The following is a 15,677-nucleotide window of genomic DNA, read 5'->3' on the forward strand; positions in this document are numbered from 1 at the left end:
TCTCACAGGATGCTCCCCTGAATGAACTGCCCCTACAGCCAAGTCTTAATTGATTGGGCCAGTCACGCAAAGTCTGGGACAAAGGAGGAGGTCAGAACAAGGTCTGCAAGTTCCTAGCTGGCATTTGGCTCCTCCTCACTATCATGTTACTTCAGCTGAGCTTCTGCTTTCAAACAACGGACCTGGAACTAGTGTTCGCATTTTCTTCCCGGAAGTTTCCGAACAGATGTCTGCCTTCAGGGAGAGGGAAGAGAGAGGCATGCCTTGCTGAGGAAGCAGAGAGAGGACATTGTACAGAGACAGCAAAGCAATCAACATTTTCCAGAAGACGGCTCTGCAGTCAGGGTCATTTTGTCCCCTGGAGGGCTCCTTGGCAATCTTAAATAAACATGATTTTTGTTTCCAAGCCATATAAACAAAATACACCAACTCTTTCAACAAGGTAATTGGTACTTTGCTTTATGTTTTATGTCCCAAAATGTAAAGCATGCCAAGTGTTAGCTTCAGAAAAAGCAAGACCTGTCAAGTTAGGATATGTGGCTTTCCACTGCAAAATCCTATGGCCATCACCAAACAACAGACACAGAAGTACTACTATCTATACAGATGCTATCCTGTACTAGCATCTAATACAGATGCTAGAACACATCTGCAAAGCAGGGCTCCTGCAACCAGCCTTCTGCTATTGTAGAATACTGGTTTAGGTAACCTACAGCAGAGGGCAACCACCTTAATAATGACCTTCACTAATTCTTCCATTAATTTTCTTGGTATATGCCTTGCCCCCCATGGCTGCCATTTTCTCAATAAGAGTGTTCTGAGAACGTCACTCAAACCCCATTGAGCACTGCAGATCACTTCTACAGAGATTGTAAAATTGCTGACAATCCGATAAAAGGGGATACCTTCTATATTCCTCCACATGTCCAGTCATCCATTATTATTACAATCACAATTCTGCCAAGCCTTTCCCTTGCAGCTACTCTCACATAATCAAAGTAGCAAACTCCCTGCAGACTGGTTTCACCTCCTCAGTGTGAACTGCAAAATAGAGAACTTTCTTAGTCTTTCTTTACACCAGAGCTGTTATTACTGTAGAGCACACCCTCTCACTTCCTCTAAGGGCATGGATCAACGAACTGTGTCTGCCTATTCCTGCATTGCTCCTAACAATGTGCTTAGTCAAACCAGACCAGCAATGATGTCTAATCCTGATTTTAAGGAAAAAAAAACCTGAGAAGCTCTCACTTCTGCTGACTGCCTCTTTGCCCTTAAACGATTCGTACCTCATCAACAGTTGCAGCTTCTACTATGTACAAGCAAAGGGGTAAAATTATCACTGTAACTCCTGGTTTCCAGAGTCTTGAGATAAGCCGTTTATATACTCAAACAGGATCACTTACCAATGGATAACCCTGAACCTTCTGAGGCACCAACTCAGTTTCAGTCACTGTGTACAGCACTGGTGGTTTTACGGAAGTCATACGATCAACTTGGCTGAAGCTTCATAATGCCATTCTATTAACATAAGCTCCACATGAAGTTTCATGTCTGTTTGTATGCATGACCCTGCACACAAACAGAAACTTTCCAGCTGATAAGCTGTAAACCTCCTCCAAGACTTGGATAGTCTCAAAACTCCTTGAAGTTTTGCAGGAGTGTGGCACTACAACTGCTTTTGCACTATTTTCAGAGGTGGAAAAGAATCTTATTTAAAAAAAAAAGACAGACAGCCCCCCCATACAACATCCTTGAAGACTGAAACAGAATTCCAAACACCACTTGTAGCTGTCAACTGAAAAAAGACTGCTGAAATGGAAAAAAAAAAAAGAGAAGGGGGTGTTACTACAAAGCAACGTTTAGATGGTTAGTACTAAACCTTTTTGCAAGTCTTATTCATATGAACTGTAAGCATACTAGTTATATCAAGGTAACTCGATATTCAAACCAAACTTACCAGATGAAGAAACTGGTATGTTATGATTTCACAAGACACTTGTTTAAAGGCACACTGGGAGCCAATCAGAGCTGGAGTTGATATCAAAAAAGCTCAGCTCTGCACTCTCCTGACACTTTCATGTACAAGACAAAAGCCTTAGTTCAGGTAGCAACTAAGTCTATCAGTCATTTGAGCTACATGCCAATGCAACTACACACCTACCTCAGCATAAACGCTCCTACATGAGAGAAGTGCAGTGCAGCTCCAAGAGCTGATACTCACATCTATTGCATCTCTTTCAAATATGCGGAGCTGCAGAAACAGCTCAAGCTTGATCTTGCGTTCTTGAAAAAGCTCCTCCATCTGAGATTGGGCCTCATCCAGCTGCTGCAGGACTGTCTCTATGTGGTTGATTGAGCTGTTATGGGGGGTCTTGTTACTGGAAATGGCAGAATCCCTATTCAAAGCAGAGAGAGGGGGAAGAGAAAAAAAAAAGGAAGAAAGAGTATTATTGAAAAAAAACCCCATACAATTTGGATGCTATACATGACCACAAAATGTAAGAGTGTTTCAGATAAGGTCAGTACAAGTCATTATTACATGAAAGCTAAGTCTGTACATCTTTGTTAATAGAAGTCCCAATTATTTTTTAGTACTTGAAAAAGCATTAGGAAATTAGATTACTTTCATTTTTTGACTAATTCAACATTTAAGGACATCCTGTTTACAGGAAAAGTAAAATTTAAAACCAGAGACAAACCCTTATATTGTGAAAAGGAAGTGGCATATGGTAACTATTTACTTTCCTGAACCTTCCTGGCAATGAAAAAAATCAAAATTAGATTACAATAAAAAAAAAAAAAAATCTACCTTATCTTTTACTTTCGTATAAAATCTGCAAATTCAGATATGATAATATCAGCTCCTGCAGCAAAGGGGACACTTACCAGTGCAGCTGGGCCCCAAATTTATTTAGATTGTTACTGAATGAAATGGACTGCAAACTGATGGTCTTTACTACAACCAAGTTACTTATCAGCCTGCAAAATAATTTCAAATGTCTCTTTATAAAAAAGCTGCTGCTCAGAACTCAAAACGCTGTGGAACCCTGCATGTCAGACTACAAAGACATATGATTGCTCCTATCACAAAGGTAGCTTAAGTAAACGAAATCTCCTTCTTGTGGAGGTAGTGTTTATAAGCTGAGCTTCCTGTAAACAGAGGGTTAGAGACCATCAGTACATCATGAAATATCATTGTAGTCCTAATATTTACAAGTTTTATTTATAGGTCATATCTTGTAGTCATTGTCTCTACCCTCAAAACAGAGAGAGCTTCACAGAATATCAGACGCACACCAGAAGAGATTTAAATAAAAATTTGTTTTACCTTAGTTGCTGAATAAGATCTTCACCTTCTTTTATGACATTGACTGTAACCTGCAGAGTGGTCTGTTGTTGTTGACCAAAACGTTTAATCAGGTCTTGGACAGCCTCCACAGACTCAGCATAGACATCATCAAGCAGTTCTTTCTGTAACTCTTCAAGCCATGTCCACAGCTAAAGGAAAGGGGAAAAAAAAAGAAATGTAAACCCCAGGATCAGGCAGTCACTATTCCCAATCAATCTCCCTGGACAGGAGAAAACAGACTGAGGTTGGGGGCGGCGGGGAGAAACAGGATTTGTTTCTCTTCATAGAAAAATGCCATCCTCAATTTAATAAAAACAAGCCTTTGTTTCAAATAAGGTTTTCGCTTCTTGGAAATACCAGGAAAGCTTCAACCGTGTTGCTAAGTCACCCTTTCTTTCCCATTTTCCTTCTACAGCACTGAGCGTATCCGATTGAGCAGCACAGAGTTCATAGCGAGAATCCCATCTGCAGCTCTGCGAGAGAGTCCCTGGGAGAGAAATGCTATGGTAACACTCCCTGAGAGAAGGGAGGAAGGAAGGAAGGAAGGGAGATGTATTGTAGCCATCATCAAATTTACACTGCCAGGCTGACACATGCATACAGATAACATAACACTTTTCAGCGGCCTTCAAAAAAAAAGGAAAAAGAAAAGGGCATTTCAGAAAACAAAATACAGAGAGAAATCAGATGTGAGAAGTTATTTTTCTATCATGATCTCTACAGCTATGGTGCTTACCCTCTTGATCTCAATTTCACACTATTACAACAAAAATCATCACAAGTAATTACACCAGCTAATTCGATGTTTTTCCCCCCTACTTAGCATGTGCACGTATTCCTGTTCAGAACTACCCATGCATTGCAGCTTACGGAAAAATCCACAGGTATATGCTAGCTAGGCATCACTACTGGTCACTTGAACCCTACTGTGTTCTTTTCCACAATTTCATCAGGCAAGCTGTTGCATCCTAAGCTCTGTGTAAAAATTACTCATCAACAAACCATCAGCCATCTATTGTGCAACTGATAAAAACTCTGCTTGAAGAGAGGGAGCAGGGCTGCCTCCTGTGAGCAGCACTAACAGCACAAGGGAACCGCTCCTCTCACAGGAAGCACTCAAACCCGGTCCCTCCTCTCTACTTTATCACCACATCCCAAAACCTGTGATTCCAAGAACAAGGATTAAAGTTTGGGTTTTTTTAATCCTGAAAGAATAACTCTGTTCTGATTGAAAGCATTAAGATCTTTTGTCTATCTTTTAATCTCTGCCTTTATACATTTCAGAGATACAAATAGGCTTTATTAACTCTGAACCTAATTAAAAGGTTAACATAGTTAAAATACAGACAGCAATCAATCAAAATGGGCTTAATTTCAAGAGACAGAAAAACAAATGCCATCTTTATTTCTTTGCTAAACATTTTCTACAGAAATACCCATTTCATGCTGCTGTTTGTATAATGTTCTGATCATAAAGGTTTCCTAACTACCAATGGAGCTACATTAAAATAGAAAATTCAGTGAAGGACTCTGGATCTTGATTAATTGGTTCCTTTGAAGCTTTATTTTAAAACCAAATGCTAGTTTTTATATCTTAGAGCTTTACATACCTGCTAAGGTAGATTTTAAGCAAGCTATAAGCTAAATTTTCACAAATTGGGAAGAATTAATGACATTTAACCAGACTCTATTCTACAAATCTGCTACCTCCCTGCCCCAAAACGGAACTGCCTATTCATATACACTGTTATTCTGACTACTCATATGCTTCAAAGACAATGCCTGTCACAGATTTGAATGCAACTCCATAGCCGTAAACACCCCAAGCTCAAGCCACAGCAGTCTGTCTTATTAAAAGGAGCACAAATCAACAGAACTTAGCAAGTGGGTCAAAAGCACTCGTCAATATTCATTCCAGCACAACCCAATGCAGCATCCAAATTTATTTTTTTTTTCCAAATGCAAACTTCACTTTGAGACAAAGGGAACTCAAGAGCAAGAAGCCTGACAATACAACCTGAAAACTTTACTTAGTTTTCAACACCCAGAAGACATGTTTTTATTCCTCATTTAGCTTATGAAGTTTATGTCTGAACTGTAATAATAGGACACAGTGTTAGAGACCTTCCAAGCAAGCTGGTGTGTACACACAACCAGTGCAGCTTGCAACTGTGCAAATATGTTCATTTGAGAGTAATGCTTTATTCTTGACTGCAGATCTCACACGTTTGGTGCTAGCTGGAAGAGTTGTACCTCACGCTTTTTGTACTGTCTATAAACGGCCCAATTTTCAAAGACATTTATTACAGACAAACAGGAATTAAAGCCATTCTGAGTCTGACTATAGCGTTTGCGCCGTGACTCCCTTACAAGCACCTGCACTGTGGCTGAAGGTCTGAGAGCCACTCCATTTTTTTCCAATATGTCTTTTGCAGCTGGGTTGTGTCACACCTGTACAAGGGAACACCTCACCTCTGCATTTCTTATTCTTCACATATGCTTCAGCCACTTTTGTAACTGGGTGGAGAGGACCTGGCAGGCGCAACAAAACTTAAAAGTATTGGGCTGGTGATGTACTGTGCATGCGAATACTTCCCTTACAGCTCACCCTGGACGCTGGAGACCAAGCCAACACAGAACAAGCAGACTTTTCCTTCTGCATAGCCAGTTCAAAGCAACACCGCCTGCCTAGAGCAGAAAGACATGGGCACTAGCACAACGAAGTGTTATGCCGACTGGCTTAGTGCCTGGTCAGCACGGCATGAGTGTAAGCATGGTATCTTGCCCCCAAGATATCAAAGGGCTTAAAAATACACTGTGTTTGCCTAGTTCATTAGCTGAATTGCCCACTGCTTGGGAAGGAAAAACATTTTATGTATGTGCAGAAAGAGAAGGATAGTAATTAGTATGCATTACTTGTCTAGCTGTGATTCATACGCTGTTGAAAGTGGAACAATTTAAGCCATTTCTGAAGTGACTAAACGGCTCTGTGACACTTCCATAGCAAAAGTTACTCTCATACATTACCAAATAAGCTTTTTACACTTTTCTGCTAAGTAAATTTCTGACAAAGAGCTTCCCCTCAAAATAATCTTGATGTTTATACACAAAAGTTAGAATAAAGCCAACACAGATGAACAAAACTGACAGGTTATTAAAGCGGGATAGAAATTCATGCAATTTACTGAGAGGAGCTTAATTCATAATGGGTGGCAATAGCCAGGTGGCTTGCATACAGCTGTAAAACCAGAATGAGCACTGGATATACTGAAAATTACATAAATTACCTTGTTTTCGAATACAAAACTACGGATGAAGAGGTTGCACATCAAAGCCAAAAGAAAGCGAACGGTTTACAGCAGGGGTTGAACAGAGACTGGAACTTACCCATACACGTTCAGCAGTGCAAAACTACAGATTTTATAGTGCAATGATTTTCTGAGGTAACGCATTATTCCATAAAAGTGAGCTTGGCAACAAAAATCCGGTGGAGGGGAAAAAAAAAACCCAAACTTGTCATTAAAAAACTATTAACCTTCTCTCAGAATGAACTTCTGCGCAACTTCCAGGCATTTTTTTTCGATTCTCTGTAGAAGCAGCAGCATGAAGATCCCTAAACAAACCACCAAGTCCTGTGACCTCGGTAAGAACTTTATCCAGCGGCAAGACAGCTCTAACGTACAATGAGAAACCCGTATAAATAACTCAATGCAGTCACAGAAGGAGGCTCTTCTGCTCTTTTCATCTGCTCTTCTCATCTTATCAGACTTAAAGTTGGAAAGGGAAATCAAATTCTGAATCCCTGACAGGCAAATGTTTCACCCAGCAGATTTTTTTTCTTTATCTAAATATAGCACAGACTAAGAAACATCTGCTTGAATGAGCCTGCATCCTGTGCTACCTCTTTCCTAAGTTCTTGGGAGCATGCCATTAGTCACTGAGATGGTATTATTTTAATTGTCTGCAACATCCTGGAAGTTCAGTATTTCCATCATGGGCCTCTATCCATCTAAGTCCCATCCCTGCAATCTCCTGAAAGACTGCAACTAAATAAGACCTTACAGTATTTTGCGAAATATAATCAGAGAACAATTATTTTTGAGTAAATACCTTCCCAAGTGCACAGAGTTATTTTATTAGGGTACAATATCTGTCACTCTCTTTTGCAATTTATTTTATTTTTCATTTTTATAATAATGGCTTTTGGATATCCAGTCAGCCTTTTCAGCAGGGTAAGACAAAGAAAGGCACACAATTTCTGCATTTAAGAAATGTCAATTCCTCTTTTTTGCCCCTGCCCTCAGCACAGTGTTGAAGTATGTCTATTACCACAGACATAGTTGTTGAAGGAGCTATTTTATTTGTACAGGGCCAAGTGTTGCAATAGTATTCCCTAACAAGTCTATCCGGGCATAGAAAGGGGCTGATGTGTGCGTGTCTGCGTGTAAGCTTTGGCTTTCAGTACATAGAATCACAGAATCATCGAAACGTTTTGATTGGAAAGGACCTTTAAGATCATCAAGTCAAACTGTTAACCTAACCCTGCCATCACACATGTCAAAGAGAGATAGGTGCTTTTCAGGCCATTTATGACTAGAAAACAGTCTATTAAAAGTATAAAATAATTAAGGTTTTTCTCTGCTGCATCTTTTTAAAAACAAAAAGGGTAAGATGTTTAACCCCAGGAGTGTCTTCCAGGGACTTTCAGTGACACTTAAGATAATAAATGCATGCATATTTTTTAAAAATTAGATTTAATTATCTTAAAAAGCTTCAAATATCCCTTCTACCATTATAACGGAATCAATTTCCTATTTAGAATAAATTCATCCTTGAAGCAAAACCGAGTCTCTCACATCTTCCTAAAAGTACATCAACTACTAGTACTCTGTTAGCATCCATCCCATTTCTTAACTGAACAAGAAAAAAAATGTCTATATCATAGCTTCACACAGTTTAAAGGCCTATTTCTGCCTCACTTCTCTCAAGCACTTAGTGCTATCTCAAGTAACACTTGAACTTAAATTTGGTCCCTTTTTTCAAGTAAAGTAGCTACCAGTACTGAAAAACTCGAGAGAAAATCTGTGCTGGGTAACTGGATTCCAGTCCTACCAAACCAGTAAACCACAACACACTTCAGTGTGCTGCCACTGAATGTTTCTCTTATTTCAGATTTAAAATCTGTCCTCCTCAACTCCCAGATTCAAGTCGGCCAGCATATCAAAGTATTGAACAAAGACTGCAGTTCATATATTTTGCCAGACCTGCCACACTGAGCATTGCTGTGCAATAACGACACGACAAAAATATTTGAGATGCACAAAAGCCCAAGGGACAGAGTCTTCACACTTCGATGGCGACATCCAAAAGTTGCCCTGATGCCTGGGAAGGGCACACAGAGGAGAGAGCAGCCTTATGACATCCACATTTAAGCTGCAGAACGCAAGCACAGAATACTCAAATACTCAAGAGTGACAGGCAACCAGAAGAGCAGGTCTGTCACCTCAGGGTCCACCCTGGAACGAAAAAAAATGAAAAGCTCTGCAGATGGACACCCTTCCATACCGGATAATGTGAAGGACGGCATATTTCTGGCTGCGAGTTGTGAGACAAAGCGAGACCATTATCAACAAGCTTTTTTGAATCAAATACACATCTCATAGCCAGATGTGAATGAATCAGCAGCATTATGGTCAGAGCAAGGCCTCCTCAGTCTTCCCATGCACTGGCACCCTCAAAACGATGCCACCTTACTTCATCAGCTCGCACAGACTACTGTTTCATTACTTTTCTTCCGGAACAGTGAGGCTTTGTATTGGAAATCTTAGCCAATTCCACTTCCCTTTTCTTTGTTTCAACCTCAGTCTATTCTGGTGTAAAGTTTAGTTTGAGTCAGACGAAAAAAAAAAAAAAAAGAAAAGAGACATCATCTAGTAACACCACTAAGCACATTGTGTATACATAAAAAGCGCTCTGAGCTATTTTATAATCAGCTTGTCAGAATCCACACAAAAGGTTATATGCAAAAAGCCAACAGGCTCTTAAGAGATCATTCTCTTCCATGTACAGTCAGCTTGATCTGTATTCCCACACTTGACTCCAGCTAGGAAAATATCTGTTGCTCTACTTTGGCACTACTACAAACACCTGGCTTGGCCAGGGTTTCAGTCTTCCCACTCATAGATGCTGAGGAAGCCATTTCAGAGAGAGTGTGTGTGCATGTGTGTCTGTGTGTACGTGTATGGAAGAATCTGAATTCACACCAAAATCCTGTTCATCTCTACTGGGTGACAGATTTCACAGCAAAGACTACCATGACTCTTGCTCCTATGCTTTGCACACAACTTTTTATGATAACGTATCTTTTACCTGTGCATTTTTTTTTGTTACCTTGTCCCTCCCCATATTATTAAATGTCAAAAGGCACAAAAGCCTCAAGGGATTCACTGTCTTACAATGGTCAACCCGTTTCAGATGTTTAGCTGCGTTTTATCCATCCTCAGGCCGGGAACCTGCCAGATCACAGTACCTTCGATGCAAAGATTCTGATAGGGATATTTATGGTCTCAAACGCTTTTAAAGCTTGCCAGTGCATGGCTTAACTTCAGTACATCACTCACTGAAAAATTTGGCTTATAGATTGAAATTTCTCATTGTTTGCACAGGAGCTAAAAATCAATATTCACAACCTTACAAACTTAAAATTGGTAATAACATAACAGCACGGAATCACAATTTATATATATAGCAAACAACTGATTTTCTTGGAACACTATTAAGCAAAATGAGTAATGGTGATACCATTACATAACATCATATTTCTGGCTTCTCTGAACACATATTTTTTTTCTCCCAATAAGAAATGTGGTCTATTGAGGTTAGTCCATGAGGAGTCTGAGAACTTAAATGTTGTTTTCCTGATGTTTGTAAGACAGCTTGTAACCACCTGGCTACAGAACTTCTGGAAATGTTAAAGACAGTCAGCATTTCCAATGTGCATCGTAACAGGCTGCTGCACACATACTACACAGCTGCTTTGTGCACAGGTATAGAAAAAGTCTGTTACTTCCAGGACGTGCCAAGCCGATCTATTGCTTTTGTGGCAAGCACACTGCTTCTGAAAGCAGAAACTGTGCTGATTTACCAAGTGTGAATAGAGTAACAGTACCACACAGACACTACACAGCTGCTGCTCCCCCGGGGAGCTGGGAAAAGTTGCAGGCAAATTCTGTGTCAAGTACAAACGTTATGTAAAGCTACAGGGGAGAAATAGTATTTGAATGCTCTCATGTAGATGAGAAGCATTCATTCAATGTGAAGTATTTCTGGGGAAAGGAATATACAACAAAACATCCTACTTCAAAAAATTAAGGGATTGGATGGATATCGGAGCCAGATTTCAAAGCCTCAAAAGAGCCAACAACTCAGATAACCAGCTTTTCTCAGATCTGTGGCTCCCTGCAAACTGTCACACACAAACACGATTTTTATTCTTCATGCCTATTTTTTAGACCAGGAAAACACAAAAAAGATACAAGAAATAAAATTCTAAATACTCGAAGGGCAAAATACAGTGGTGGTGTTTTGTTTTGAATTGCTGGGGGTGGGGGGGTGGAGGGGGTGTGGTTTTGGTTTTTGTTTGAAATATCTCTTTCTGGTTCAACAACTAGAATATTATCCTACTACTTGAACTCCTCCCTTCACCAGCTAAGCATGCACATTAATTTCTTCACCATACAGCAGAAAGGTTACGTGCTTACAGGTATGTAGTAATTTATTCAGCGATTTCCCACATCCTGCAAGAGAAATGCAATTCTCCTGCCAACAAAGCATGTATGACTTTAAGGTTTAGGGCATTTTTATCTTCCATCTGCTTTGTGATGCCTTCTCAGCACTCCATACACGTTTGATAACAAACAACGTGCTCTTGAAAACAGATCAGAATACAGAAAGCACAAGACAGCTTTAGGCTTGTTATTACTTTGCACCTTAACCAAAGGACCTGTCTAGTAAATATGAACCACCTGTCTCACTCTCTCATCTATATTTTTAAGTAGAGTGCAAATAAATAAAAATATAGTCTTGCTTACATAAGTACTCTTTTTAATTTTCCTTGTTTTATTAGGTATAGAGGTCAGCCACATGACAGAAACAAATCAACATGTGTACATGGACCACATTACCTTTCCCCCAAAGTCCAGGCTGCAAAGATGCTGCCATAGTAACAGCTGTGCACACTTACAGGGTCACAATAATATCTATTTTCCCAAAGAAATAAATCAAGATACAGAATATCTTTTTTTCAATAAAACATTATTATCTGGGGGAGCAGTGGCAACATTCCAGCGCATCTGGATCAGCCTCCCAGAATTATTCAACAGTGACTCACAGATCAGTCTGCCTTTCTTTTTTTTTTTTATTTTTAAAAGCCCTTTCCTTGCAAATGCTTTTACAGTATCCATCTTTCATCACTACAACGAATTGTATCCATTTAAATACCATTCCAGCTGCTCTCCTTGATGCTAAGAAAAAACAGGTAATGAAGAAATCTATATAAACAATTAACATGTTTGGGCAGCTGACTGGTCCTGTGCTTCACAACAGGTAATGGAACAGCACTATGTGCTTGACAAAAGTGAAACAAAAAAAAGTTACCCCCCTAAGAAGAGCTTATGACACACCATTTATGTTTTGTTTAAACAAGCAGAGTCCTGGGAGAATATCAGCAAGGAAGCATCTAACAGAAAACTGATGGGGGAGCTATGTACTCATGTCTAGAGCTAAAAGGTAATTCAATCCTGACCACCTTCAAAGACCAACTGCTTCGGCGTTTGTTTCAAGCGCAAAACATATGTTTCACATACATACAAAAACCTCCCACCCTTATCCTCTACAAGGTTTTGCTGAAGAAGTCACTTTGAATACTATACTTCCCCACTGAACAGACCATTTCTTGATGTAGGGTGAAGGGAAGGAAGACAGATACTTTGACGTGCTGTGATCCAGAAGCCTTTCATATTTTCACCTAGTTTGAGCAGCGAAAATATTTAACATGAGCTCTAAACAGAAAACAAATAATCTACAGTTGTTGAAATTTGCCACTACCTTTAACCAAAACCTCTTATTTAAGTCCTTATTCTTGCTCTAGCCTATTCTACCCTCTCCCATGAGCTTATAAATTTGCATGATCTGTGTTCTGAGTTGGAGCCGAAAACTGATTTGGCTGAAAATTAAGTGTGTTTGGCTGAATTTTCTTTTTCCTGGTGTATCAGTTCAACCTTTGAAGTAGACTAAAACTTGCAAACATGAGGCAAACCATTGTCATTATCAGATAAGTTCTTTAGGCTGTGAAGAACTGCCAATATACAAGATCAAAATGCAATGTGTAAACAGCGAAAGAGAACAGAGTCTCTCTGGGCAGTGGGGTTGCCTTAAGTAGGCTTGTGCTTCTGCCATGCATTTCAGTCTTGTGAACTGTGTCTGTCTAACCAAGTGTCTGACAACTCAGTTAACTGCACTGGAGAGCTGGCTGGATTAAAAAAAAAAAACCAACAAAGTGCACAGTATCTCCCCCCACCCCTCAATGCTGTCTTTTAGCTGTATCAGTTCCCCGAACTGACCCTCCCCCCTTCCCTGTGACTGAAGGAGCGTGTGTACTTGCACAACAAAGGAGGTAGAAGCTGCTTGTGAAAGTAAAAAAATTTAAACAAGAAAATAATAAATTGAAAAAAAAAATCCATAAACAAAACAACCACCCTACCCCAGCCCCCAATCCGCAGTGAATTACAAACCAAAACTCATCGTACTATAGTGGTTTCATGACTTCTCATGGCAAGGTTCTAACAACGAAACTAACATTGGACAATATCGGTTGTAAGGCTTAAGGTTACGACCACTATTTAGCCGCAGTTTTACCTCTTTAACATGAGTGTGAAAGGACACAGACATGTCCAACAGGATCTTGCGTTGCTCCACACGCCTAACAAAATCCTGTATCCGGTCTTCGAGCTGATGGGCAGCCTGATAAATTTCCTCCGGGTCACACTCCCCAGTCTGAGCAAGCTGTTCGGCTGCTTCTAGGAGCTTATCTGCGTTGGTATATGTGTTCTGTAGAGAAATAAGTTAGTTTCACAGGATTGAATGAAAGAAAATTCAGTCAGTGTATTTTAAAGCCACTCCACTAATGAAAACAAAAGGACAAAAAGGCCCTTGGAATGTATTTTTCTTTCTTCTTTTTTTAAAGGTAGCTGAATATAATCTTACTAAAGATTTTGTTATATTTCTAGATAATTTTTCATTTAACTGTCAATAAATTCATTCCTTAGCTCCTTATTCTTCCTTGGAATTAGTATTTTATATTCACAACTAGAATAAAGATCAGCCTAAATGTCTAATTACTTGCAAACTGGCCTATTTCAACACTAGAAAAATCACTACAGTCGTGGCCAGAAGACTTTTCAAATGTATATTATTAGAGGTGAGAAAGTCCTAGTTGCTGGTAGAGATGCTTAACATCAAATCCACACATCCCGCAGCAAGGTTGAAAGTAACTAGGCAGAGAAGGAGAAAATTTCTCTCCATTGTTACAGAAGTGAGGTATCCAAAATTCACGTGTCAAGTTGATCAAAATTTGTGAAACAGCAGGAACAGAGGAAGATTTAGAAGTCAGCTATGACTGAGTATCAAAGCAGAATATTGCCCCAATACATCATAGGATTAACAAATGTAGACCAGCAGTCCTTTAAGAGACTTAGGTCAAAGCAGAAAACAGAATGGGAGAAGTCTGGTACCCGATGTGCCGAGAGCGCTATGGTCCAGAGAAGAGAGAGATGTTTAACAACTCTTAAAGATTAGAACTTCCAGCTTGCATCTATATCTTTCTCATTAATTCAAAACAGGACTGATTACAAACATTTGTTATAGTTCAGGTGCTTTTCTTGAGACTAACCTTGGGTTTTCAGGCCTTAGAATGGTTCTCAAAACGGACTCATCAAGAAAGCATAGAAGGATGTTAACCTCTGGAGAAAACAGACTGAAGTCAAGTCTACACTACAGAAGCTTTGCTTATGTCACCACGTCAGGTCTCCTGATAAGTTTGCACCACAGACTATAAAAAAAAAAAGTCTTGACAATATAAATGACACCTTTTTCTTTTCCCTTCTGCCCTTCCATCTTCTCCCAACCTCAATTACATCAGGCAAAAACACTGCTTGCCAAGATAAATTAAGCCTATGTAAATGTACCTTTCTTTGCCACAAATATAGTATCATCTGTCTAATTAACATTATAATACCCACAAAAGTTGAATCTAAGCCCAGCCCTAAAACTCAACTAAGGGGCAGGAAATGAGAGCTCTCCTCCAGGATCTCAAGCAAATTACCAGGCAATCCCAGGACAGATTACATGACTCAGCGCAGCTTTCATATATTTGGGGGGAGTTCCCCCTTCATTTATTATGATCTGTTCATGTAAGGAATTCAATCCATGCTGCTCCTTGATTTTGACTATGTGCATCTTAGCTCTTCCTTAACTTTCAGCTTTTTAATCCTACCGAGAGGTAGAGAACTCCTCCTCAGTTTCCCTGGGAAGGCTTGCAGAGACTAACATAAGCCTACACTTTTCCATGGGGAGTGCACTACTCAATGCTCCAGATCACTGGCTCAGGCCATGCTGGCCCAGAATGCACTCCGATCTGTGCTTTTCTGTTTTGACTTCCATGGTCACAACCCACACGTGTTCCAGGGGCAAGGCTGAGAGCCTTAAGGCACTCCCAGAACAACAACTACTTCATCAACCCAGAGAGCCACACCCAGCTGCAGATGGCTGAAAAGAAGTTTCCCATTTTAATGAAAACTTTATCTCCCATGTAAAGCATTGTTTATGAATTCCTGGAGTATCTTCCATGTAACACAGGCCCAGACACATCAGACTTCTCTTTCTGTAAACTGCCTGTGCTTAGAAATGATCACAACCTAGATGCTGCTTCAAAAGGGGTTGCAATTCTCACACATGCCTTATCACTAAAATTTCTCTTCCTAGTAGAGGTGAAACATTTATCTTGGTAGATAATCCCTTTGGAATAGAAATCACAGCAAATAGGTGTGCTGTACTAACTACTGCCTTTCCCAACTCTCTGCTTACTTCTAAACAATGCTTGGAGGAAAAAAAAGTAGTAATGTGAAGATTTTGAAAATGTTGGTCCCAAGGGGCAGCCACCAGTTAGAAAACAGAAGGTTAGGCAGAAAGAGCAGGAGTTCCCCCTTGAAGCTGCTTATGCCAGTTTCCTAAATTGACAAAGGAGCCTTCACAGTGACAAATTCAACATAGA

General features: G+C 39.9%; 1 protein-coding gene across 2 annotated transcripts in view; it reads right to left on the minus strand.

The window, feature by feature from the left end:
- Positions 1 to 15,677, minus strand: part of TRIO (trio Rho guanine nucleotide exchange factor) — a 272,182-nt gene that overhangs the window by 129,469 nt on the left and 127,036 nt on the right. For both annotated transcript variants that reach the window (XM_068396806.1, XM_068396807.1), the window contains 3 exons: positions 13,265 to 13,456; positions 3,329 to 3,498; positions 2,222 to 2,396 (listed from right to left, as the gene is read on the minus strand). In XM_068396806.1, the coding sequence (XP_068252907.1) occupies positions 2,222 to 2,396; positions 3,329 to 3,498; positions 13,265 to 13,456 (537 nt within the window). The remainder of the gene's footprint in view (positions 1 to 2,221; positions 2,397 to 3,328; positions 3,499 to 13,264; positions 13,457 to 15,677) is intronic.

The sequence above is a fragment of the Nyctibius grandis genome, chromosome 3 (assembly GCF_013368605.1).
Source record: "Nyctibius grandis isolate bNycGra1 chromosome 3, bNycGra1.pri, whole genome shotgun sequence".
Classification (NCBI taxonomy): Eukaryota; Metazoa; Chordata; class Aves; order Nyctibiiformes; family Nyctibiidae; genus Nyctibius; species Nyctibius grandis.